At 39.3% G+C, this 26669-nt stretch overlaps 1 protein-coding gene across 1 annotated transcript; it reads left to right on the top strand.

Annotated features, from left to right (window-relative positions):
• Positions 1 to 18517: 18517 nt before the first annotated feature.
• Positions 18518 to 22817, top strand: fstl3 (follistatin-like 3 (secreted glycoprotein)). The gene is made up of 5 exons (XM_068320344.1): positions 18518 to 18761; positions 19189 to 19374; positions 20901 to 21116; positions 21224 to 21451; positions 21568 to 22817. The coding sequence occupies exons 1-5, from the start codon at positions 18698 to 18700 to the stop codon at positions 21618 to 21620; spliced, it is 747 nt and encodes a 248-aa protein (XP_068176445.1). The 5' UTR covers positions 18518 to 18697; the 3' UTR covers positions 21621 to 22817.
• Positions 22818 to 26669: the final 3852 nt, after the last annotated feature.

Raw genomic sequence — 26669 nt, 5'->3', positions numbered from 1 at the left:
CGTTCTACCTTGTCTTATTTCAAGGAGAAGATTGTTAATCAAGCCATGTGAACATGTCAAACACAAGTTAAAATACATACATGAATACACCAAAGACAGTTTACCAATCTAATTGGTAATTTATTATTGTAATTCCTATATGGATATTACTCAAGCAAGGCTGGAGGATGTTTTATGATTATTGTCCCCTTTTTCCTGGTAAATGTTTGTCAGCAGGATAACTGGTTTCACACATTTTGACATTATCATGTGTAAAGTAAAACTTTGAGCATAGGAAAAGCGAAAAACATTTTAATTCTTGTCTGAAAAATGGTCTAGATCCCAGTTTTGTATCTATTTATTTGTCTTGGAGATCAAAAAAGGGTTCCGATTGTTTTTTTTAATTTACTTCAATAATAGCGTAACTGAGATAGTCATCATTTATCAAGCTGATTGTCGATAAAATAGGGTTATCCATAAATAAATGCTCGCTCCTAATCTTCGTGAAAAAAACTGGACCAAGAATGGACAGCTGTAGTACAACCTTTGTAAGACATGAACCTATGTGCTCATCAAAATTGTAGCCGAGGTTGATGATTTGTTCTTTTTTTTGCAGGAACTTTGTGATAAATCAAAGAATGAGACCAGTCATGGGTGCCTGTTCGTTATTTCCTTGCAGTTTATCACATGCTTTTTGAAAAATTTCAAAAACCATGTGATAAGCATGTGCAAAACAACCTCCTGTCAAATCAGTATTGTAGTAATATCATTTTAATACGAGGGATTAGAGATTACTGCCAAACACCATAAGGGTCAATCACAGGCAAAATAGCAAAGTGTATATAACCGCTGCACATCATTTTGCACTTCAGAACCAAGGACTGCGCTGTGAAGAGTATGTAATTTTTTTTTTAAATGAGCTTTACTGAAAGAGAGGTGTGGCTTTCCCACTGCATGTTCATTTATTTCAGTCTTTTACATCACCCTGTACCTCTCTGTCATTGCTCTTTGTTGTCTGTCAGCCAATCACTGAGCTACATTGGACAATAGTTTGGTTTGCAGATCAGATTCTTACGCAGTACAATATAAAGTTAAACTGTTGTCCATACTGTATATAAAATCTGATGAAACATCCTTTGAATCTTCACATATCCATTTTAAAGTACAGATGCCTTTGGACCTAGTCGATATGTAGGTTCTCTTCTGGTTCTCTGGCTTCCCCCCGTGCTTGTAGGGTAGTTGTAACGACATATTTCAAGCTGTCTTGAAACAGAACATGAACAGGAGTTATTTTGTGCATAAGTGAGCATAAAGAAACAAAAGGTTTGTCAGAAATGCAGTGAATGCCAGAAAATCCATGAATACAGATACTGGAATGCTTCAGCTGTTATGATTTGTGATAGTTACTCCATCACTATAAATAACTATAACCTATTCATGCTAGTCCATTCACAACTAAACTGTTGCCCGTACCATCTTGGACCTCTGACATTCCCAGTATTGTGTCCTTGTTCCATGCGTCCACCCACACATAGCACATTAAGGATCTGCTGCACACGCATGAATGAACATATATTTGTCTCTGCAGTCACCTCCACCTCCCTCCGTGATCTGACTCCAGTATAAGACGAGCTGTATCTGAGAGGGAAAACCCCCTGCCTTCATCCCTCCTCATCTCTCCCCCTCACCACCACCACCTGCTCCTCCATTCCCCCTTCCACCCACGCATTCCCCTCCTCCTCCACTTCTCTCCCTCTTGCCAAATTTCCTTTAAAGTGAGCAGCTCCAGGCGGCATTCGAATGTGCTAGAGATGCCGATGACTCACCGGGTTCCTTTTTGCTCACGATTAGGTGGCTGTCCTGTTCTCACTTATTTTATGAGGCTTATTAAATGTGATGCCAAAAGCTGATAAGTGTGAAATGATGTTGAATGAGATGTGTGTTACAAAGCCATAAAGCCAAAAATGGTTTCACACTACTACAGTGTTGTTTTGTGAATTGCACAGGGAAATAAGCCATGAACAGATGACTGTAAAAAATGTACAGAATAGAAGCAAAATGCTAAATTATTTGAAAACGCAATGACGATATACGATCAGAATATTCCATTAGAAATGCTGTGGTTGTGCGTGTCTTTTTACAGGTACTTCAAACTCGTGCCAAACCTTTTCTGGTACACAAGTCAGAAAAAGGGAGAGACATGAAAAACTGAAAATTAAAACAGTGACAGAAAGAACCTGAGAAAATGAGTCGGTGGGGCAGATGAAAATAGGGCCGACAGAGATAAATGGGCCAGGACGACTCAGGGAAGAAGGTAAAGAGAAAAAAGTGGACAGGAGAAAACCCTGGAAAGATGATTATGTAGCATCTCCTTCCCACGAATCTGCCCACGCTCATTCTCTCCACCTCCTCCTCATGCTCCTCATCTTCTTCCTCTTCTCCTCATCCTGGATTCTGCCATATCCATTTGCTCCCTCCCTCTCCCTTCACAGCTGCGTCATCCAGCTTTTCATGGTGCACGAGCCCCCACCCCTGCCCTCTCCTCCCACCCCTCTAGAGACGGAGCAATACTCTCCACTGCATAGCCTCATTAGTACATGCAGACTTAAGCTTTTGGGCTATTTGTTACAGCAGCTACACTTCATAATGGGTTGAAGGATAAAAACACTCCCACACACATGCAGGCATTAATCCACAAACTGGAGAGTTCTCATTTATTCATCAACCAGCCACTAAAAAAAACAAAAAAACAAAAAACACAAAGCCCAGTGTAGAGTTTTTGTAGAGCATCTAGTGGTTTAGTTGCAGATTGCAGCCAGCATTGATTCACCTCATTTAAGTTTGAATAAATACAAAAATCCTTTGAATATTATAAATGCTACTATAGATCCCCCTAACTCCTGAAAAATGGACCTTTAAATTACCATATTAAGATGACATACTGTATAAAGTATATCTATTCTAAGTGTTCGATTAGCTTTTATTTTTTGCACTGCTACATTTTGATTTTAGCTCATCTTGCCTTGTAGGACCTCGTTTCCATCTTTGTGTTATTAAAACTGCTTATCTGCATTTTGATGACATGTGTGAGGTAATGTGTGTGTATCACAAAAGTAGCATACACCTGTTGTTTTTGGTTCCATATGCTTTTAAGATTCCTCACAGGTCTCAAGTGTGTTTAATATGATTACAACTGAAGAGGTTGAAGACGGCTCTACTAAGCAAGCTGCTGTCACCAGTCCTCCTCGAAACAACCTGGGGACCACAAAGACATGACTGACCGGTTGTGAATCAAATTTATCGCCTCCACTTGACATCAATTATTGTCCAGGTCACACAGAGTCTGAGGAAATGAGTGGGAAACGTAGAGTAGCTGATAACAATTAGGAAGACTAAATTTGTTGAAGTCACATTTTGCTTATCATCAGCTGACCAAAATATAGAAGAAAACAAAAATAGATGATTGTGGCTAAAATCAATAATGTTTTTTAAATAGAAAAAAAAATCATGAAGTGAAGATCGTACAGAGAATTATGGCCTGACTCTGGTGTTGTGAGGCTTTAATGGGGAAGATCAGCTCTAATTATTAGACCCACAGCTTCAAATGAGACACGCTGTTTTCTGTGCTACCGTCAAGCATGACTAAAATGGATAGAGAAACAGGAGTCATGGTGGAGTGTGAAAGTGAGGAAGTTCCCAGTCTGAGAAAGAAGCTGCTCTGTCTGATAGTATGTCAGCAGATACAAATACTGCTGCATATCTTGCCAGATGGCAGCAAAGCAAACAGGCTGTGGACGCTGTCTTTTAATGTAAGCAAATGATAATGCTGTTCTTGAACTGTTGGGTGTACAAATTAGCAGCTGTTTGCAAGCAAATGTGACAAGTTATCTTTTTTATTTGGCTTCTGAAAAATCACATATCCTGTGTGGGGTCACATGGGAGTTTGGTTCACTTTTTTGTAACCTCCATCTAGATGTGTTACCTACTCCTGTCAATGCAAATGGTTCCATATGCTTTCAGTTCATCATATGAGTCCACATGCCTCTACCGTCTCCATTAGAGACGCGTTTTTTGTGAAACGACAATCTCCTTTGAAAAGAACACAGTTGCAGTCAATAATAGACTACTACCAGTCCTCCCCACAAAAGATGTCATTTCCTCCAAGTCTGTCTGGATGTTTCTTTCTAAAAACTCTTGTTCTCTGACAGTCTGTGCACAGTCTTATCCTTCCAGTAGTGTGGCATTTTTAAGGGTCGGTATTTCTTTATTTATGTGGAGAATCTAGAATAAAGCAGAGCTTGACAAAATGTGTTTCTATTTCTAATGCTGACAACACATTTCTGATATACAGTATATATATATATATAAATATGCCATTGGTTTTAGAATTTGAACCAAGTCTTTACTACATTTATGATCCTCGAGCTGGTCTTTAATATTAAGACCAGTTCTTCAGATATCTGAGGTCTTTTTTTAAAGACATCTTGTCTGTGGATGTGTTGTGTAAATTGAGTGTGATGATTAGAAATGTTTAGTAACATTTTCTAACAAAAGTTTGAAAAATTACTTTTGTCGGTGGGGCAGATGAAAATAGGGCCGACAGAGATAAATGGGCCGGTACGACTCAGGGAAAAAGGTAAAGAGAAAAAAGAGGCGTTAGCTTTAACTAGAAAAGCTGTTTTTCTCACCGACATAGCAGGTCTTCATTGGAGCTGCGTGACAACAAGGTGTTTGGTGATTCATTTCAAAAGCAGGGGCGTCACTGATGCTGGGAACACAGCTGTAAATGAAATCTTAGTGCAATAAAACAGGAAACAGCTTCCCAAAAAGGAACTCAAACAAAAGAAACATGCTTTTTCCATTTTTGTTTTCTTTATTACTCATTTACCTAGAGATGACAAGTGTTTTTGGATATTGAGTGCTAGATGCCCTCTTCCTCTTTATGCCTACTTATCTCTCCTCACACCAACCGCCTCGCTCACAGCGTGTTTCTCTGCTTTGGGCTTACTGATTAGCCTGATCCATAAATAAGTAATCAGAGCCAGAGCAACTACTTTCTGCTCTAACAGACACACACACACACACACACACACACACACACACACACACACACACACACACACGCACGCACGCACACACAGACAAACATACACGCAGCTTTGAGCAGCTGTCCTTCTAAAGAAATGACATTGACTTTAGTCCACCTGACCTCAAGTCACACCTTTCTGTAACTTTGACCCTGACCTCAGAAATAGATTTCTTTTTAGAGCTCTTTTTGCCCCATCTTCGGATTCTTGGGTCATGACTATGAGAGCTAAGATCACCCAGCCCCCGTTGGAATAACGAAGCAGTTTAGAGATACAGCACAGGTACAGTGAGACTGAAGGGAAAAAACAAAGAGATAGAAACATACAGTTAGTGTGTGTGTGTGTGTGTGTGTGTGTGTGTGTGTGTGTGTGTGTGTGTGTGTGTGTGTGTGTGTGTGTGTGTGTGTGTGTGTGTGTGTGTGTGTGTGTGTGTGTGTGTGTGTGTGACTAAACTGACTGCAGCAGAGTGACTCACCCTGTTGCTATGGCAACCTTAAGGCACGCTCTGCTTTAATGTGTGATTTCAGCTGCCGGCGGCTGCCGGCTAACGGTTAAAAAATATACTGACCTCTGGAAAACACTGAGGAAAAAATATGGCTGTGGAGTTCAGTGTATGAGCACACAAATGGAGACAATGAAAGCCTCTGCATGAAAAAGAGAAGGGCATTAAAAAAAACATAATCTACAATCACCTCCTCTCTCTCTCCGTCTCTCACTCAGCACTGCAGTATAAAACCCAGTCACTGCTTCATTTCAATTACAGAACTGATGTGTGGGTGTTCAGCTCAAATGCCCTTGGTATGTAAAAGCCATTCTGGATAAAGTACGACCTTGCTCTATGAAGCCTTAGAAGTTTTTGATTATTCTGGTTATATGCATGTTCTTCTTATAACATTCAAATTAAATCTCGTAATATATTAATATCCATCATCAGCGAAGCTCAAGTTACTGTAATTCAGTAATTCACTCATGGATTTTAAAACTTTAATTGGACTGGATAATAATTGAAATAACTCTGAACAACTATGATTCTTTATTTGACTAAGAAAAAACTGAATAATAATATATTTTATGGTCATAAAATTTGACATCAATTGATTAGAATTAATCATCAAATATGTGGAAAACACAACAAAAGGATAGATTTGAATTGTGACACAAGAAAAAAAAAGTTTTTAAAAATGCAGAAGGTGTTGAATTGAAATAGTTAAAAAGAGAAAATTAAAAGAATATTAAAAGTTGTTCTCGTCTGTGATGTGATTATAAAGCGCTTTGAATTCATGCGAACATTAAACTGTCCTTTGTTAACCCTGGATGTGCCTGCCAATAATATAGGTTAATGTATAATTAAATGAAATACATACATACAATCCAGGTTTCTGTTCTTCTGTGGTTGCCTAGCTGCTGAGTGTGGCAGCATATGAGCAGAATGAGTTAGTGATGTGAAGTCAGCAGCTATTAGTGTTTCTAATGAGCACCAGTGAGTAAGAGTCCCCAAAGTGTTCCATACAAAGGATGTGAAGTAAAATGTATGATTTTCTAAGACAATGTTGTCAGGGTTGCAAAAATAATTTCTTTATGTTTTACTGCATCATGGACTAAACAACGGTTACATTTCATTCAGGAATACAAAAATCACTTCTTCTATTTGTCAGAGTAATTTAAACAGGGCAAGTTTGAAATTCATTTGACATTTTTTTGTTGAATTAAGTTTGATAGTTTACATTGTCCCACTTGATGATGTAATAGAAAACATTGGTGGTTGATTACTTTTTAACTGCCAATAGGGAAACAGCATCACTGCCCTCTGACCAATCATAAAACTTTCATCATCAATTCATCAATCAGGTAATCAATCAAGAAGAAATCCCAGACGTACTATTTCGTGTGTTACCCACTGCATATGGCAACGTTTGGTTTTATAACTCATTGCATTACAAGCATCTTTGAGTACCGTACTTTTTTTTTTTTTTTAATTCTGCTCGACTGCTGAAATTTCACACTGCTCCACACTGTCCTTACTGTCTGGTCTCCTCTCACCTTAATAATTTGTGTAAAGTCTCTCAGTGTAAAAACAAGTGTCCTCATTTTGGAATAGGAGGTAATCTAATTTCCCAGCACACGTACACATAAGACTCTGGTCTGACATATAACCTACAGTTAATTGGCAGCAGAAAATGAAACAGTCCGTTTCTCTCAACACAGACGGGGAGAGAAGATTGATGGCCCTCATGTTTAATTTAATCGGGTCCTATGTGCACACAGTCACAGTTCCAGGCAGCTCATTAAGATCCACTATGGAAAAATAAATGCTGCAATTCAACGACTAACACAATAAAACAAGATAGGCAAATAAATAAACGGACAGAATTTCCCCTGTGAACCAACAGACAGGTTTGACTTTGGCCACAGCACAGACGTGTAATAAAGCGGAATAAAAGAGATTCTCTTTAACATCCGGCTGCCTGCTGTAACAGCCCACTGACTGTGTCAGTGAGTAGCTTGATTATAAATGGCTCTGAAGAGGCTGTTACACTACAGTCTTTGTCAGCGTGTTTGACTCACCAGGAAGTCACAGTGATAAGAGTGGGAAGGTGAGAAGAGAGTTTTAAAAGAATAATAAAACCATTCCCAAATGCTGTATTGTACATTGGCGAATAATTAATTCTAAGCCTGGAACAGACTTGTTAGATGGTTGTGTTAAGCTTCAAACCATGCAAAAAAATATCATGTGTGTAACATCAGTCCTGCAATCAGCCCAACATATTGAGTGCAGTAACGTATTGAATGGAGCTAACACCACCTGTGAGCCTACAGCTCCCTAATGAACAGTTCTTCAAAAGTGATTTAGGGACATTTGATTGACAAATTTGTTGCAACTACAGATTTGGACTGCTGGAGGAACTGTTAGGTCATATATTTTCAGTTGATGTTCATAGGAACTACACCATGGATGATCTGATGATATTACATCATTGATACACAATCAATTTGTGAAGATTGTCCAGCAGTGGCTAAAAGAACATATTCATATCCAAAGAAGAGCAGCAATGAAGGTAATGGTTACTTGACATTCACGAGGACCTGGATGATTTGGCAAAGCTCTTCATTATAAAGATAAAACTTTACTTTTCCAATCTTTTTAAATCAAGTTCGCATCCCTGGGTGCTTTTCAAAATTATCATCCTGCCACTGATGCTCCCCTGTCACGTCTGGAGACACAGCTCCGAGTGCTAGCAGTGATTTCTGAAACTTTTTTAAAATAATAACACAAAATATTCATCATTTGTCAAACTATGACTCCACCAATAGATTTCTCATTTCTTCTATTTCTTTACCTGCTAGAGTCAATATTTGCTTTGCTCTTTTCAACTCAGTCCCTCAACCTACACCACATTGTCAACATAATGAAACCCTGGGTCAGTCCTCCACACATTCTCCCCCCTTGATCGCTGAATGTTTATTACCTTGGCCATGGAGGAAACATTCAGCCATGTTCATTTGTTATCAAACTTTATCAAGATGGTGGTTATGGATTAGGAAAAAAAACTAATTTTATTCTGGTGTGGATCTGGATATAGATAGCTATTTCCTTTAATGATATATTTAATCTATAAACAGTTTATAAACACATGTACTTCTACATATTTTTTAATGCTAATTTCTGCAGTGCCATTCTACTTTGAAAGATGAATGAGTGATGAGAGTCCCTCTTTTGTCTGTGAACGATGACCACTCTCCAGCATTTCACCTTGTGTAACACACGCTTCGCCAACAGTAAATAACATAATCCCCCAAGAGAGACCATTGTCACCATCATCGTCATCATCATCATCATCATCATCAACATCATCATCATCATCATCATCATCATCATCATCATCATCAACATCACCATCATCATCCTCATCATCATCATCATCATCATCATCATGAGCCCTCCACTTAGCCATAATATAATAAACACCCAGAGGAAAGAAAGAACAAGTAAGAGAAAATCAGTCTGGCATTTATTTATTTGTTTTATTGATTGTTTTATTAAATTCATTTTAGCCTGTCATTTCCAGCCATTTTGAAATAAAAAATACCTGAAAATTCTCTAGAATTAATTGTTTCCTGAGACTTTTTTTTTTTTTTTGCTATCTGACTGCCTGTTGGAAAACCTGTCAGTAAGGGACACTGTTACACATGTGGTCTCTAACATGTTTTAACTTGTTGGCACACACGTGCACACACACACACACACTCAATCAAAAGATCAAATACATCCAGATTTTTTTGTACAATTGCAGCTTTTTGTAAAATATGGTGGATGGTTTTGCAATGGTTGTAGACACATCAGTGTGCTCCATGTGTCCTCAGTAGGTGTCTCTCTCTCTCTGTTGTTCAGGTTACACAACCAAAAACATCCACATGTCCTTCCTATTGCCAGAATATTGAATAGAGGACCTTACTGTGTGTACACCTTTTGTTTTGTAACACTTCACAATGTAAGAATGACGCCAGCTGAGCCACAGGGGCATGAGGTAGGTAGTTATGACGGTGTGTGTGTGTGTGTGTGTGTGTGTGTGTGTGTGTGTGTGTGTGTGTGTGTGTGTGTGTGTGTGTGTGTGTGTGTGTGTGTGTGTGTGTTTGCGTGCGCGTGTGGAGAGCATTTTTATAACCTAGTGTGTGAAGTATTATGTGTGTGTTCGTGGGCACAAGTATGTGAGGTGTGAGTGTAGTGAGGTGTGTGTGTGATGCGTGGGAGGTGCTTCCATGCACTGTAGATACATTGGGAAGTAATGTTTTCTTTTGTGGAGCTGTCACGTGTGCTCCATGTGTGTTTACATAATGGTCAATATTAATTTCCAGACATCAAGAGTGTTTCTTCCTTTTTCCTGTAACTCAGAGCTCCTCCACCCACTCCCATTCTCTGACGTTAAACAACTCATCTTGCCTCAACACACCCACCAGTGCAGTTGTATAAAAAGATTTTTTTATTTTTTGCAAAAAACACTTTAATCACATTCAAACATTTTGCAATTTTACTTTAGGTGAAGCACTAAAGTGCTTCAGAAGAAGATTTTTTGCAAAAAAAACTTCAATCACATTTAGAACATTTAGAACATTTTACAATTTTTCATTAGACGAAACTTTAAAAACACTAAACCCTGAAAAACACTAAACACCAATAAACAAAGGGAAATGCAATATAAAAATTAGTACATTATAACAGGAAGTTTGCAAAAGTGAGGTGGTCATCAACTAAAGTGCATAGGACATTTTTGTAACACCAGATGTTCCTAAAGTTATTCAGATCTTTTGTCAATTTATAGAAACCAAATTCTAGTTTTAAGCGACATCTGATGTTACAGCAAAAAACAGTAGCTGCTTCTTGAGCAGTATTGATTTCAATTCTCCTCTTCCTGGTCACATAAATTGCGAGTTTTGCCTCTCCAGAGATAAAATTTAGAAGCTGCCACTTTCTCTGATTCGATCTATTGTACCCAGCACCGTAGATGAATTTCCTGATACTAAAATTTTCACTGAACAAGTTAAAAACATTCGTTAGAAGAGTGAAGATCACTACAAGTCTCCCACACTCACTGAAAGCATGAAAGACTGTCTCACGAAGGGGACAGAAGGGACACTGGCTGGACACCGCAGGGGCGAAAACAGAGATAAAAGCATTGGAACCGACGGCACCATGTAAAATCCTCCACTGGAGGTCGGATGTTTTTTTCTTGAGGGGAGGTTTGTACAGAAGTCTCCACTGTGGGTCAGGTCCATTTCCTGTCATCCTGTTGGCCCAGGCAGTGAAAAAAATATATATATATAACAGGTGAATCTGTGACATTGAACCTAGGTCAGCCATAAGCAGGTAATTTCTTGGACTCGTTCATATGACAGTATACCCAGGACTTGAAAGATCCATCCAAATATTTTCTTGAAGACAAAACGACCAAAATTGTCCGGTTGTCAGTCGCTATTCTGCTTTTATGGGTCACATCTGTTGCTGGAGCCTATCCCAGCTGAATACAGGAGAGAGGTAGGGTACACCTGATGTGCAGCCACACACACACCTATGGAAAATTTGGAGTGTTCAATACACATAAATTGCATTTTTTTTGGAAGTGGTAGCAAGCCAGAAACTTTCAAAGAAGGGATTTGAACCCAGAATCTTCTTACTGTGACACAACACAATGTTGCTTTCTTCTAGTTACCAGTAACATACAGTTACACACAATATTTTTAGATGGTGCAACAAATTGGATTTTTGTAAAAAAATCAGTTATTTGTGGCTACGATCAGCTAAGCTAATCAGCTAAAATACTTATCTGTAACAGTCTGTATGTACTATGTTTGTCATTTGAGTGTGGTTGTAACTCATCTTTGTCATGAAGTTTCACTGGCGTTGTTACACATTCAAGTTCCTGCCAGTTAACTTAATACATTCTGTTAATCTATAATTCCCAAAGAAACTGCAGCCTTAATGCTGTTTTTTAAGTAAATATTGTAAATTATCTCCTTTTCCTTCTAACCAATTCAGCTACAACTGAAGAAAACATTGTATTGATGGTTGGTGTGCATGGTTTTGCAAATACTGTAAAAATGATAAAAAGCAATCTCAAACTCGTGAAAGTTGAGATCTGATCACATTCTGTAGGGACTCTTGTAGGGACTCCTTAAAGTGAGGCTTAGAGTTCTTCACCTGTGATGTGATTGTGCAGAATGGATTCATCATTCACGCTCTTCACGCATTCCTTCATATATAAAACCAAAGAAACATCGTGTACGTTTAACCTTGTGCATGCAATCCCCTTTAATAACCGAGGTACATAAATGCTGCTTATATTTAAGCAGGATGACTTACTGTTAGGGGCTGCTAATGTACGTACTTACACTGAGCGGGGGTTATTAATTCTAAAGACCTATCTGCCCTTTTGCTTGTTTAAATATTTATCCAGCAGCTTGGAGCTGTGACGAGGCAGCTTCCATGTGAGGGGGTGAGATTGATTTAATTCTCTGTAATAATTTATTGCCGTTAATGACCAGAAATAGGTTTGGTTAAGGAAGTCCATTAATCATCTTGTCAAACATTAGTCTGAACCCATATAACAGCACTAAATATTGAAAATTGAAAAGTAAAATCACGCTGGTGTTTGCGATAACTAGCAGTAGTATCACTCTGTGTGTACTAATGCATGAATGCATCTTATTTTTTCATTTCCAATTCATTTTCCCCTTCAAAAGCTGGCGCAACATTCTCAATTCTGAAAGGCATACTCACAACTTTTTCCTTTACCTGCTTGGACAACTTTCAACAGTGCAGTGGCAGCAAATACACTTCTATCATATGTTGCCATGGCAACTGCTGCCATGGTTAAGCATCAGCTGACGTGAAGTTAAGAGTCATTTAAGGGGTAATTACAGAGCGAGATAGGTTGGAATGACTTAGATTTGGGACTAGTCTCACAGGACACATGGATGTGTTTTTACAGTGCGATGCTGAAGCTTTCAGTCACCTGTTGTTTATTTGAAATAAAACCGTTCATGTTTATAGGGAAATCAGTCATTGTTTTACAATCATGTAAGAGGTCAGTGAACACAGTGGACTTTCTTAGAGTCCAGTGGATTAATTTAAACTTTAGATATTCAAGAGGAAAACTGAATGAGTTGGTGTCAGTGTTGAACCTCATCTCACTTATTCACCCATCATGGAATGTTTCTCACTGAAGGACATGTACAAAATAAAATCTGATAATCCAAATACTTTTTTGTGAATATTAAGGTATTTTATGTCATAAGTTCATGTACGATTTACCATAAACGCACCCCATCTGTAGCATCTACAGTTATTTCACATCGTGTCACTTTGCATCAGGATCCAGCAGTGGCTACAGACTAAACTGATGGACTCGTGCATTCAAAAAATGAGTCACATAAATACCTAGTAGCATGGTCTCCCAATTCTTAAAGAATACAATTATTGATAAATGATAAATGAAGTTGCACACAAGAAGCATTTGCTCATACTTGAAATCATCGTTACAAAGTTGAAGAAACTACTTGTGTCCTGCTGCCAACAACATGGGAAGATAACTCCAATTATCACCAACAGAAAAGCATTTTGTATATTTTTTATTAGAACATAACAGAATGGAACAGTAATCTGACACAATCTGACGTCAATCTGACGTCAGTAAAGTTGGAATTGTAAATAACAAATAACAGATCTTCAAAATGCGCATGTTGTTATAGAATTATTGCACATGAAGACACAAGGCTTTTGGAAATAGTTTTGCAACAACTAAAAGAAACTTTTACAAGTCTTCATGGATGCAGGAGTATGAAGTATCTATAGAGGAGGAGAGCACCAGGGATTATTCCTGTCAGGTGAGTGATAGCAGAGACATCCTCAGCACCACCTAGACAGACATAAGTGACAGCCGCTCTGACACCCATGGAGACGCTCAGTCACGACCACATCGGAGCGCTGCTTCGGTGATGAAGTGAGGGGGCGTAATGGTTGAGGTAGGTTATGTTGCTGGTGAGGCGTCCTGAATAGAAATGGTAGTGGGTGTGATGCTCTTGGGGGAAAGGAAGGGTGGTGGCTGAGAGGAACCGGGGGACAACGCCGGGATTGCCCACTCTTGATGAGCTCAACAAGATATTTCATCATCGCCATTTCATACTTGTGCTGTGTGGCCTGCATCTCGAGAAGAACACGATTTCTGTTTTCCAGCACCTCATCCATTTTTTTTGCAAAAAAAAAAAATCAAAAACTTGCTTTTGCACTTGATTTGGCTTGTTGTCCCTGAAAAGGATATAAATGTTCCAGACTTCATTCTTCTGATTTTTTTTGCCCTTTCCTTTGGTTATCTGTCCACCCCTCCTATAGTGTCTACAATATACTGTATGTCTACAATATATTCACCAGTATGACTTACCGCATTCTGAACTAGTTCCAGAGAAGTTCCCATATAAGTTCCCAATTCCAGAGATGAAATCGGATTTACTGTGGTATGTGACTGTTCAGACTACAAAAAAAGCCATCCGCATTCAATCTGGATGGGCTGAAAATCGGATTTTGGCTGCCAGCCTGAATGCAACTGTATTACGTTCCAACATCGTTGCTACGGCAACCTGCCGGTTGGCCAATAATGTGGCCCAGTCTAAACAGAACAAGATCCCATTTCGACACGATAAAAACTGTGTGTGACACAATGTGGACAATCAGCTCAAAAAAATGGGCTATCTAAGGAATCTGATTGAAATCCGATTTGCCTGCAGTCTGAACGCGGAGTTGGAAAGATAGTGGAAAAAGGTGACATGGGGTGTGTGTGTGTGTGTGGGGGGGGGACTGGGAGGGAGTGCTGTTTGCTTGAGCAGCATGTGAGCAGACATTAACCTTCGACATTAACGAACCACTGGAGGGATTTCACATGGGCAAGGCCGAACACAGGAAGGAAGCAGGAAAGTGGGTGAGGTGGTGAAGTAGGAAAGTAGACAGACAGAGGGGGAGATTCTATCCGGCCTCGTCACTTTCCCTTTGCTCATTGCTGAATCAATCACAAACACGCATTAGGAGTAAATTGAGTGAATTGATAATGCTGCTGCTTTCTACCAGTCTGGGGCAAAGAGAGCAATTACCGTCACTGAGCCCTGTTTAGCCTTGTGACTGTGACGTAGACAATTTCACCTCAGAACGGGCAGTGGGGGGTGAGGTGTAATGGGGTGGGGGGGTAATTCTGGCTTCACAAGCTATTTCACATCTGTGACTGCCATAATTAAGTGCTTTCTTTCAAGCTCAGTATTAGAACCTTCTACAAGGTTTGTTTTATTTATTTATTTTTTGCAATCTAGACCTAAACTACAGAATAATTACTCTGAATAGTACCGAGAAGATTTGAAAACAAAGTGAAAAAGAAAAAGCAAAAAAAAAAGTAAAAAATGTATAAACGTGATTGAAGACATGACATGTGTTATAAAACACATGTTTCAGCTCCTCACTAAAAACTCCCAATGGTATGGCATTACATATCTGGAGGATGACAGATGTGTTATGATCGGGGGGAAAGCACACAATTCTGACTGCTAAGAACTCCTGAAGGGAAGACAAACTGTACTGATATACAGTATCTACAGGAGCATGAAGAACTGGACCAACACCGGCTGAGAACAAGAAGGGAGATTAAACGATGAGTGACGGGTGCCCTCCTCTGGTGACTTGGGGTTATTGCATTTGAATCGTCTGCGTGGACAGCGGTGTGTGCGGGGGTGGACTAATGAAATGGTCTGCATAGGGAAGTGTGACGTCAACCCCCTCTGGGTTGTGTGTGACGTGCTAGTTATCAAACATGAACAGACGGGTAACGCAGTCCGTCCACACGACAACGCAGATATCTGGAACGAAAACGCAACTTTTTAACAACGCTGGCGGAGGTGGAGTTTTTTTTGTTTTTTTTTAAAAAAAAAACGCTGGGTCTGTGTTGTGCGGACGGCGTATCTTGCGCCTTTTTAAAAACGCTGACGTCTTACTTGCGACGAAAACCGCTGTGACGTCATATTTATGGGCCCGTGTGTTGTAACAACAACACACGGAGGATTCCTATTGGATAAAATTTGACTCAATACTGCCACCACATGGTTTGGCATGCTTATAGCCGTCTTCGAAAACGCACTGGTGCGTTTAGTGTGGACGGAGATATTTTCAGTATGTTTTGGATAATAATGAGTAGATTGAAATCATTTTGTAGGAAGGGAGAGAAGAGGAACGAGGTTTATGGATGTAGTGAAAGAAGACGTGAAGGTAGTTGATGTGAATCTTGGCATCATGTTACAAATTACTGTTACAATAATACTTTAGAATATATTTAATCTTCCCCTGTCATCATCTCACTGTGTGTTCTGATTTGCTTACAGCTACCCTGGTCTGGACTTTATGTGCTTTCTATTCTCCGTCCCACTGCCCCATATTGGGAACCACATAAAAACTGCTTTTAGAATTCCACCAGGAAAATAAGATTATATATTAAATTCAAGCTGGAATTCACTTCACTCATACTTCTTCAAGCATTAATTTAATGTAATATTAAATGATTATACAATCAAAACTGTCTATATTTGTTTGATATAAAAAAAAAATTTTAAAATGAGATTTTTCAACCCATATAGTCTGTGAATTTAAATAACCCTTCTGGCTTTTACCTTAGCCTCGTCTACAAATAGCACTGCTCTTCTAATAACTAACCAGTGAGATTTTTTTTTCTCAACACCAAAAGCAGGTTATATGTGTTATATAAACGGTATCTTTGTCCTGTTTTATTATCATACATACAGTACTGATTAGCTTGTGTTGATGGATTGCTGGGTACATACAGCAGTGGACCCGCTATGACATGTTCACTGCTGTGTGTTTACATGCATACTGCAATATTTGGACCCCGACCACAAGGTGCATGCCTCCAGGCTTTTATTTTGGTTAAAAGCTGTATTAGTTTGACATTTGCACTGACTGAGGTTTGAAATAGAATACAATTGCCTCTTTATTTATGATCTAAATTAATTGTAAAGTATAAGATCTTGATAAAATTTGAAATATATCAAGGTTTGGTTCATAATGCAGGACCCAATTGCAGACAATGAGTGTCAAAAAATGTAGTTTGGCTTTGGTGAAAATGCTTATCTTGTACAAATCTAATTACATGTTGCATTTTATAATTCAGTTTCATTTCCTTGAGGTTCATGTAGTGTTCATGTATAGCAGTAGGTGTTAGAATCTGTATAAAACTAAGAGTACAGAATAAAAACATGAAATACACACAAACACACGTCTCTGCCCTATGTGCATTAGAGATGTATCTGTTTCGTGAACTAGAATGCAGTAGTTAAAATGTTATATTCTGTACTTTAATATGTACATTAATAAACTGGAGGTTAAATAACAATCACGTGTCAGAGACACACGTGGTGTACTTCTGCCACCAGGTGGCAGTGGTGGTTTTAGTGTCTCCGTTTCATTAGTAAGCAAATGCACTGGATAACAGTTGTGAGTGCTACACCTGCCCTGTCAGAGACGCACCCGTTAGATTTGACTTTAGACCGGGTCTACCACTGACTCCATCAATCACATCCTCACGCATCGGACCAGGCCACTTCAAAAAGATCAAAAGTTCTGAGAGATGGGACACGTTACACAGTAAACTGTCGTAATGAAGATCATACATTAGTGGCTGCTCCAGCCTTCCCACCATGCTGTATTCATTTGTATGGCTCTGCAGTGATGATCCAAACCATATGAGGAGCTGAGCAGAGACCCAGTGGAGAGGCAGGCCACCCACAGCCATTGCACTCTTTCCTTCTAGGTCAGGCAACATTCCTCGGGTGCCCTAGGGATCAGAAGAAGGGAACATCATTCACAAAGATGTAGATGCTGTTGCATGTGCTACCTTCATTCCCCCTAAATGATCTAAAGGGGATGCGGAAAAAAAACTGGCATGCCAATGGTAGATTCAAAGCATCTTGGCATCAGCCACATCTCAGTGTCAGAGGTGAATGAGTGCAGGAAAAAGAGACGGGTGCAGATGTTTTGAACAAACATAAAGATAAAGCAGGTTGGATGTACTGTATACATCCAAAGAATGTCAACACATTTATTATTACGTGCTATGTCTGTGTTTCATCATAAACTGAAAATCAAAGGGGCCAGATATGAATGGTCTTGTTAAGCTCCAAAATAGCGGTGTTTATTGAATTTGATGTTCTGCTCAAGGGCAGACCACCTCCACTCCCACAGTACCACTCATCCATCAGGATTATTCTAACCACAGCTGTAAAATGAAACACCAACATCCATTGATGAACCCAGACAGTAAACAAAATGCGGTACGGTAGAATGTGGTCATTTATGCAACAATGAAGAACAAATTGTGGATCACGTTGTATGAAAAGGATTATTGTTTGACCTCAGTGAAGAGAAAAGAAATAAGTCATTTATACAGAGCAGCCAGACAGAAAACTATCATAAAAATGCTAAATGATTTGTGAGGGCAGTTCGGTCTACGCCAGGTGAAAGAGGGAGATGAGATAATAGAGGACAAAATGTTCTGCGCTCATCAAACTATTTCAAAAGCCAGCAACATAAATGGCTTCTTATTAACTCGTTTCCAGAGGCTAATATGATAATAAGTATTTTCTCAAATTGTTCTGCAGCCTGTGAGAAAAAAAGAAAGAGAATTTGAAAGTGAATCATAGAAAGACTGATAAGACCCACTTTAAATCATTTCCAGGGATTATTTAGACTCCAGTTATTCTGATATGCTGTGAAGCTGCTTTGTGAGGTCATATAAGTGTCCAGCTTCTGGCACAGGAGGTGCGTGGATCATTTCCTGACTCTGGAAATTGAGTCAGAGTCAAACTGTGTCCTGCCCTGGCTTATTACTGGCTGAGAGGATCGCCCATCCCAGCAGCATAATTCCATCTGGACTAAATATTTATACGGAGGGGGAACAACATCGCTTATCCACAACACATCCATTCACATACGGGAGAGCTAATACAGTAACTAAGTGGAGTTAGAGCTTTTGTCTGGAACATCACCTCTTTTTGTTGAGAGAAAGGCAGTTTTCTGCTAATCGAAGAACACAATGAGTGTGCCTATCTATGTTTTTGGAGCAATTGTCACTTTGATTCTGGGGAATCCTGTCAGTGGTGAGTGGACGATTTTATTTACCTGATTTTGGTTTTGTTTTTTGTGAAAATTAGATGACCATCCTGCAATGTTTTTAAATCAGGAATGAAATTTGTTTAGGTTAAAGAGTTTATTTGCTACAACTGCACATGCTCTAATGTTTTCATTTGTAGATAGATAGATAGATAGATAGATAGATAGATAGATAGATAGATAGACAGACAGACAGACAGACAGACAGACAGACAGACAGACAGACAGACAGACATAGATAGATTTTTTAAACCAAAAATAATATTGTTAAAATATGATATATAAGTATTTTTTATCTATAATGCAGATATATATGAAACACCTCTAATGTTATTTTAGTGGTGTTTGAACACACGCGCGTGTTTAGTGAACAATAACGTTGTGATCACATTAGTTACTTGTGATTGTTTCCAGCTGGAATGTGCTGGCTGCAACAGAGTCAGGACCAAAGGTGCGACATGGTGCTGATGAGAGGGGTGACCAGAGAGGAGTGTTGTGCTGGGGGTCGCCTAGACACCGCATGGTCCAACACCAGCCTGCCCATGAATGAGGTCAGCCTGCTGGGCTTTTTGGGAATTGTCTCCTGTAAACCATGCAAAGGTAAACAACTTACCAATTCATTGAGTCTATGGAGCAGAAGCCATCAGTTAGTCACGTGTTTGATTTATAGCAGCATCTAATATTTGTTAATGCACATAATTCAAACTTTAAATGCTGTCCTAACTTCTTCATATTAATGTTGCGAATAAGCATTATGAATTGATTTCACTGAATATGGGTTATTTAGGGTAAGTATTGATGAGGATAATCACTTATTAGACTTTCACTGGAAGAGGATAAATGTCATCATCAACGAAAATAGACAACAGACTTAAATCAATAAATTTCCACAATGACTTCCAGGTACAGCTTTATAAAAAATGCAGACGTGGATGGAGGAGAGGCGCTCGACATAACTCCACCCAACTGTCCTGAGAAGCTTTAGTGATCTCTGCAAAGTTCATCCAGGTTCACTTGAAGATAAAATCAAAAATTTTTCAGCAACACCTATGCTGCAGAGTCATAAGCCAAAATCTAATTTTCTCTATGCTCCATTAAAATATACTGTACCTGCTGGAATTTGTTCATCCACATGGAAACTAAAGTATTTAGATAATCCTGAGATGGCGACAAGACCACGGTCAAACAAAGAAAAAAAAAAGGTAAAACATTAAGTCTGTCTTGCAAATGTGTTCCTCTTGAAAGCAAGTTGAAAAGAATCTGTTTATTTTCATGAACAAAATACAAAAATGCATTCCTGCAGGCTTGAATAAATGGTAGCCACATGCCCAGATATTTGAGACTTGTAATGTGTCAAGTTATCTTGAACATTTGGAATTCCGTGGGAGGACGATGTCAGCATTGCGAACATTGATGAAAGTTTATTGGTGTGATCTGTTCGGAGTTACGACACTGCAATCATCAAAAGTCCTCTGTTTAGTTTCAGAAAGTCCGTGACTGGGAGACACGGAGGCAAGAGAGAGAAAAAGTGCTGGAATAATACAAGATATTGAAAATCTGATAGAAACAAGAGATAAGTTCCTCAGTGTTTATAGAAACCTTTGGACTCAGAGCTCATCAGTCATCATCTCTCAGTCCTGGGAAGAGACGTGTTTGCATTGTCTAATGTTGACTCTGTCCTGTGTAGGATTACTGTTCGTCCTGTGCATTGACATTAGGGGATGTCAAAGGAGTCCAGAGTTTCCACCTTTCTGAGCCTGTACTTTTTTCCGACAGTTATTTGAACTCTGTGTACCTCAGATTCCCTCTGTTCCTCTGCAGGAGCTTTGCTTAGTCTGTGTGCAGTCGTACACATAGATCTGTTATGAAAACACACCAGCCTCACATTCCACCAGACGAGACACCCCTGTGTGTAATGGTCAATAAAGAGATGTGATTATTGTAAATATTGTGCAAGATTTTTTTTTTAAAATGTTATGGTCTGGGAAAACCTCAGATCATATGCTTGTTTTGAATGAAAATGCCTGTGGATAACCTGCCGTCTGCAGACTTGTTAATACAGTAACATAATGCTGACGCTGCACAGCGCCGCTGCAAATATGAAACCACTCGCTGTGTTTTTGCAGGGACTTGCGAGGGAGTCAAATGCAGTCCTGGAAAGGTTTGCAAAATGAAGATGGGAAGGCCGCAATGCGTGTGCTCTCCAGACTGCTCTCACATTTCCCGGAAACATGCTGTGTGCGGCAGCGACGGAAAGTCATACAAGGATGAATGCAGTCTGTTGATGGCCCGCTGCATGGGACACCCCGACCTGGAGGTCATGTACCAAGGAGAGTGCAAAAGTACATAAGATCGATCTCATTTACACAAAAAATATTACACTTTATACACTTTTTCTACAAATTAACATGATTCAGTGATAATCCTTTTTTTTTTTCATGCCTTACAGAGTCGTGCTCCAATGTGGTCTGTCCAGGTACCTACACCTGTGTGATTGACCAGACTAACAGTGCTCACTGCGTCACGTGTCGCACAACTCCTTGCCCAATGCCCATGCTCTCCGAGCAGGCAATCTGTGGCAATGACAACATCACTTACCCCAGTGCCTGCCACCTTCGCCGGGCCACCTGCTTCCTTGGTCGCTCTATAGGAGTCCGCCATTATGGTCACTGCAACAGTAAGGCTACAAAGACTCATCTCACTTTTTACCTGTCAGACTTGTCTCTAATAATAATAACAATGAGGAGCTTACACATTTCATGTATGTAAATTCTTACTCTGTCTTTGATCCAGATCCACCTCGGAAATCTCACAATTTTGAAGGCAGTGAGGAAAACGCAGTCTAAAAGAACAACTCCCAAATAAAGCCATTTTTCAAGAGTTTGTCGGCACACCACTACCTTCTGATGATGGCCTCTTTTTGTCAATTACTCATCTCTTTTGTACACAGTATGACAACATGTGTGATATGGATGGAAAACCTAAGTTTGGAGACACATTGATTTAACTGTTTCAAAAATAGCTGCAAAAATCTGTGAACAGTTTGTGTTAAGCTTGTGTTAGTTTGGGAAACAGAGGCAAGTGAACACATTTCTGGACGTAGATATATCTCATGAGCTCTTTGGGAGATGTGTGCATATTGTAAATAGAATGCCACAACTATTTATCAAACTCTATTTATGTTTTTACCCTAGCAAGAAATACACATATCCTTGGGACATCTGATGCAAAATATGTATTTATTTAGTTTTGTTTATTGTGTGGCTACAACTGGCTTTGGCATTTTGCAGATTTCCCACTAACAAAAGCGTGCGCTCGTGGAAAGTAATGCTGATTTCTTTGGAAATTAAATTTTTCTTCATAAACTGTCAATTTAGTTTCATTTCACTGTAAATATAACTGTAAAAACAGGACATTTACAGCTATATTGTATATATTTTAGATTTTGTCTGGAGCTGACGGAGGGCTTCAGCCTAACTAAAAGTCAAAATGTCCCCCTCATGCATTTATTCTACATCTTAATCCAAACTTGGAGCAACCAGCTGATCACTAAAGAGTTGGTTGTATTAAGAGTCCTAGCATACCACAGGCTGAAACCCAAAGCCTCCTCTGCGCTTGGCATTTGTTGTCTTGGTGTGTGTTTTTGGAGGCCATGCTACTTTATTCTGATTCTTTTTTATAAACATTGTAACGCACAGGAAAATAAATGTAATTACACTTAACCAGTAATAAAAGAATATTAGCTTTGTCTGAAAATGGCTAAAATAATTAAATCTTATTTGCTTAACTGCCACAAGAAATGAGCCACTTATTGGTGAGTCTGAAAACCAAATTTAAATAGTGACTCAGCTTTCAAGTGTAAGCAGTGGTTGAAATGCTTTAAATAATGCCTTTAGTGTATTTTGGAGTACTTCAATGACTCTCCTGTACATAACTGTCCCATGTGTACCTACTGTGAAATGTTAAAGATAAATGCATCAACATATTTTTGTATTTTTGTACTGCTATTTCAAACCAACATAAAATGTAATATTTGTAAAATGCGTCATCTCTCTTTTTCTTGGAATGTGCTTCGCAGTCTTGTTAGTTTGCAGTTGACCTTAACATATTATCCGCAATCTGTTACAACAGAATTAAAAATACACAACATACTCTATAACAGTCAAAATATATCTGACATGTATTTTATAATATTTAAAGTTGTGCTAACTGTGTCAATCTTCATAGTCAGATTCAGCCAAATGAGATCATACTAGCAGTCTGAGAAGACTGGGCAGCTTTCCTCTCGGGCTTGGGTTTAGACTCGTGGGTCAGACTGCAGCAGCCAGCCAGACTTCCAGTTTGTGCGTGCGATGGTTAGACTTCCCCTCCTATGCGTGCAGGGACTAGGTTGCGTTTCTGACAGGCCTTGTGAGATGCAACAGAGGCAAATCCAAGCCGGGTGGCTTTTCTCCTCCAGAATATGCCACCACTAGTTAAGATGGGAAGGTTCAGGGGTATGAGTTAGAAGAGGAATGTAGATTTTGAAGTGTAACAGCCTTGATATTCTCACTTTCTTTTGCATGATGTCCGTGCCTCGTTTTTCTGTCTTTTTCTTTCCCTACTTTCAATCCTACGTGCCGCCATGCTGCAGCATCTGGTTCAGCTTTAGGCAGATGTTTATATTCCTGTCGAAGTACCCTTTTATTACACTGGGAAAAGAAACTGGATGTTTGGTTAGTTTGAACAGGGCAAATAAGAATGCCACGAGTGGCTATGTCCACACAAAAAACACTATTTTTTTCAGGGGTACAGAATTTACTTAAATGTTCTCCATGTACTATAAACTTAAATACGAAAGTAGCTCAGTCACACATGAATATTGGTCATATTCTGTCATCAGGCAGGTATACACAACCTCACTGTGGCACTGGAAGTCCTGGGTGAAGAATTCTCTCGAGCAAGTTTGTGACAAATACTGTACACAGAAATGTGCCCCAATTCTCATTATAAACTTAAATGGCTCAGTCTAAATGAACATATAATACAAAAGACAATTATTCCCATACCTTTGAGGGTGAAAACCATCTGTAATTTTTTTTTCAAACTCACACAATAAATGAACCAAACCAGTGTTTCCTGACATAATTTAAAAAGTGGCAATCCCACAGGAAATGGCAGTGAACACCCACTGAAATTACACATTTACCACACATCGTGGTGCATTTGTTGAAATGGCTGTGGTCTTCCAGTAAAATACGCCCAATGACAGTAAGGTTGAAACAGTACTTTTGATACCTTTTTTTGGACGAACAATCACAAGACAAATAAAATTAAGCTATAGTAAAAGTTCTTTCAGAAAGACTTGCCCATAGTTTAGTTCTCATACCATCCTGTCTTCCACATCTCTCACTTCATTTCCTCCTGTCATTGGAGTTCATTATTTCATCAGCCTCATTGGTCTCAGAATCGTCATCGGCCACCTCCACTACCAATGTCTGGACTCCGTGTAATTCTCTTGCTGCTGCTCAAACTAGATTTCTCTGAAGAGTCAAAGCACCAAGGACATTATGGTAAGGCAATCATCACATATCATCTCCTTTTGTTTGTTTTATTCTTTGGTCTGCCCTGATTGAAGCATCATGTGCTATTGACATAATAAATGTGCAATGGCCTTCTCTGGGACAGCCTGTATATCATCAATACACAAATATCTGACTCATTTTGGATAAGTTGTTTCTATGTCACCCCAGTAGAGTTAATGACATAACCAGAGAGTAAAGCTAAAAGTCATCTCAGAGCCCAAGCAGGAGACCGCAACTATTCCCTGCCCACTTCACTCCTTATTTCATCCTCTATTCTGAATGTTATCTTTTGTGGTAAATCTTGTAACAGGCCAGCGTCACTTCCACTGAATTACAGCTGTTTGCGTGTGTGTGTGTGTGTGTGTGTGTGTGTGCGTGTGTGTGGGTGGGATTGTGGGTGCTTCTCATCTGCTGGAGCTCACCTCAAGTGAGTATGGGATCAGTCACACATATGACATCACAACCTTTGGCTGACTTGTTTATATCCCTACGCCCACACTGACATTTCAGGGATGCGTAATCATCCTGGTCTAATATGTCATACGTCTTTCTCAACAATGTCCACATGGTATCATTTCCACCATGTTGTCTTACTACTTCCAGTAAATTAACAGCCAGCATTTAAATGATGAGATGAGGCCAGGCACTGCAAAGTGTTTTGGAGACCACCCACACTTTGGATTGTATCACTGGGTCTAAACAGCTTCTTCTCGCAGCTGAAACTAATAGATTTCAGATTCATCAACCCATCATAATATATCTGCATCAGACATTATTATTACATTATTTTGCATGTGCCTAACGTTGAACTTTTGTCCACTGATTATCACACTGACTGCTCATATTCCAGCATTGCAGTTCACACTGCCTCACTGCCTCAGGTAATATTTTATAGATTGCTCAGAGGCATTTTATCTGTGATATTAGCTTATGATTGCTTTGTGGAATCATATCACACAGCATCACCTTTTAACTACAAGTTTAATCTTGGACCCAAAATTAATTATGAAAGCTTTTTTTCTCATTCTATGTGTGGTCTGGTCCATATGTACTAAGTCTAAAAGGAAGGCAAAGTACTTGCAACACAGTGAGCTCTCGTTACTCACGGTTAGTATGTTCCAGGAACCACCCGCAAACACGCAATTCTGCGATATAGCGACAGACTATTTACAGTAATTTAAACGTTTATGAACCCTCCCCATATTGGTGATAAACCGTCTTCTATCTGTATTACCTTTTCCCACACTCTTAGAGACCGTTTAAAGCTGTAGCCTTCCAGCTTTAAACAGTCTCACGGAATTGCGCAGCGCACTTCTCGGAACGCAGCGCACTTCCGGATGTCGTCGGCCAATAGAATGTGCGTAAGGTATCACGTGACTACCTACTAAAAATCTGCGACGAGGTGAAGCCGTGCGTGTTGATGCGCGAATGTGCGAGGGATTACTGTAAAATAATTGTTAATGTAAATTAAAAATCATCAAAGTAAAATGTTTGTTTGATGTAAATCCAGTCTGGTATGACATTCTTTAAAAATGTACTGTCTGTGATTTCTCAAGGGTTTTAAGGTGTTTGAGAATGTGTGTGTGCGCCAGACACAAGTAGGCCACAAAGGGACATTTTTGCCTCTGCGATAATTGTGCTAGACTTAGTTCCCGAACTTGCCTCAAATCAAACCCAGTTGTGCAATTTGAGGCTTGGAAAATTACCAGACCATAACCATAATTTCACATCAACTTTGCAGGTGGCTCTCGCATAGAGGCAAGACTCAAATACCATTTTTATATTCTTTGGCTCAAACACTGGGATCTTTTTGAAAGGAATGTTGGTTAATTAACTTGGTGTAACATTTGGCCATCACATATTGTGGTATGAACAGAAAATGATGCATTTGCCTTGTTTTCATTTAATATAATTGCGTCCATCGATTGTCACCAGCTTCTTTTAGTTGACCACCTACAATGGCTACTAGGACACACAAAACTAAACATTAGGAGATCTTATGTTTATTGACGTAGGCAAGTTTACCAAAAATAATCTCCAGCACTTTTCCCCCTGCAAACAGAATGATGGTCAGTTTTTGATTAGTGGGACAACTGCATCATTAACTGATTAATTTGCACCAGCTTTACAAAAAGCTGGTGCAAATTAATCAGATAAATCCAGACAGTATTATAGGGAACTCTATGCAATCCTGTTTTCATTTTTGATATCTCGGTTTCTCCTCATTTAACAATTATTGGGGAATTTACAGCAGAAATGAACCATATTTTCTACTATGGAGGGTTGATTTTACCAATTAATCATTGGTCCAATACCTTTTTCAGTATTTTG

The sequence above is a fragment of the Antennarius striatus genome, chromosome 7 (genome assembly GCF_040054535.1).
Source record: "Antennarius striatus isolate MH-2024 chromosome 7, ASM4005453v1, whole genome shotgun sequence".
NCBI classification, from domain to species: domain Eukaryota; kingdom Metazoa; phylum Chordata; class Actinopteri; order Lophiiformes; family Antennariidae; genus Antennarius; species Antennarius striatus.
The sequence above is the reverse complement of the archived record's forward strand: the minus strand, read 5'-3'. Positions and strand labels throughout refer to the sequence as shown.

What these genes read in the sequence shown, in the direction of transcription:
- fstl3 (XM_068320344.1), top strand. Translation starts at nt 18,698, where the DNA reads ATGAGTGTGCCTATCTATGTTTTTGGAGCAATTGTCACTTTGATTCTG. An exon ending in TCTGGGGAATCCTGTCAGTG is followed by an intron (nt 18,762 to 19,188) that starts GTGAGTGGACGA and finishes GATTGTTTCCAG; the next exon opens with CTGGAATGTGCTGGCTGCAA. An exon ending in GTACCAAGGAGAGTGCAAAA is followed by an intron (nt 21,117 to 21,223) that starts GTACATAAGATC and finishes CATGCCTTACAG; the next exon opens with AGTCGTGCTCCAATGTGGTC.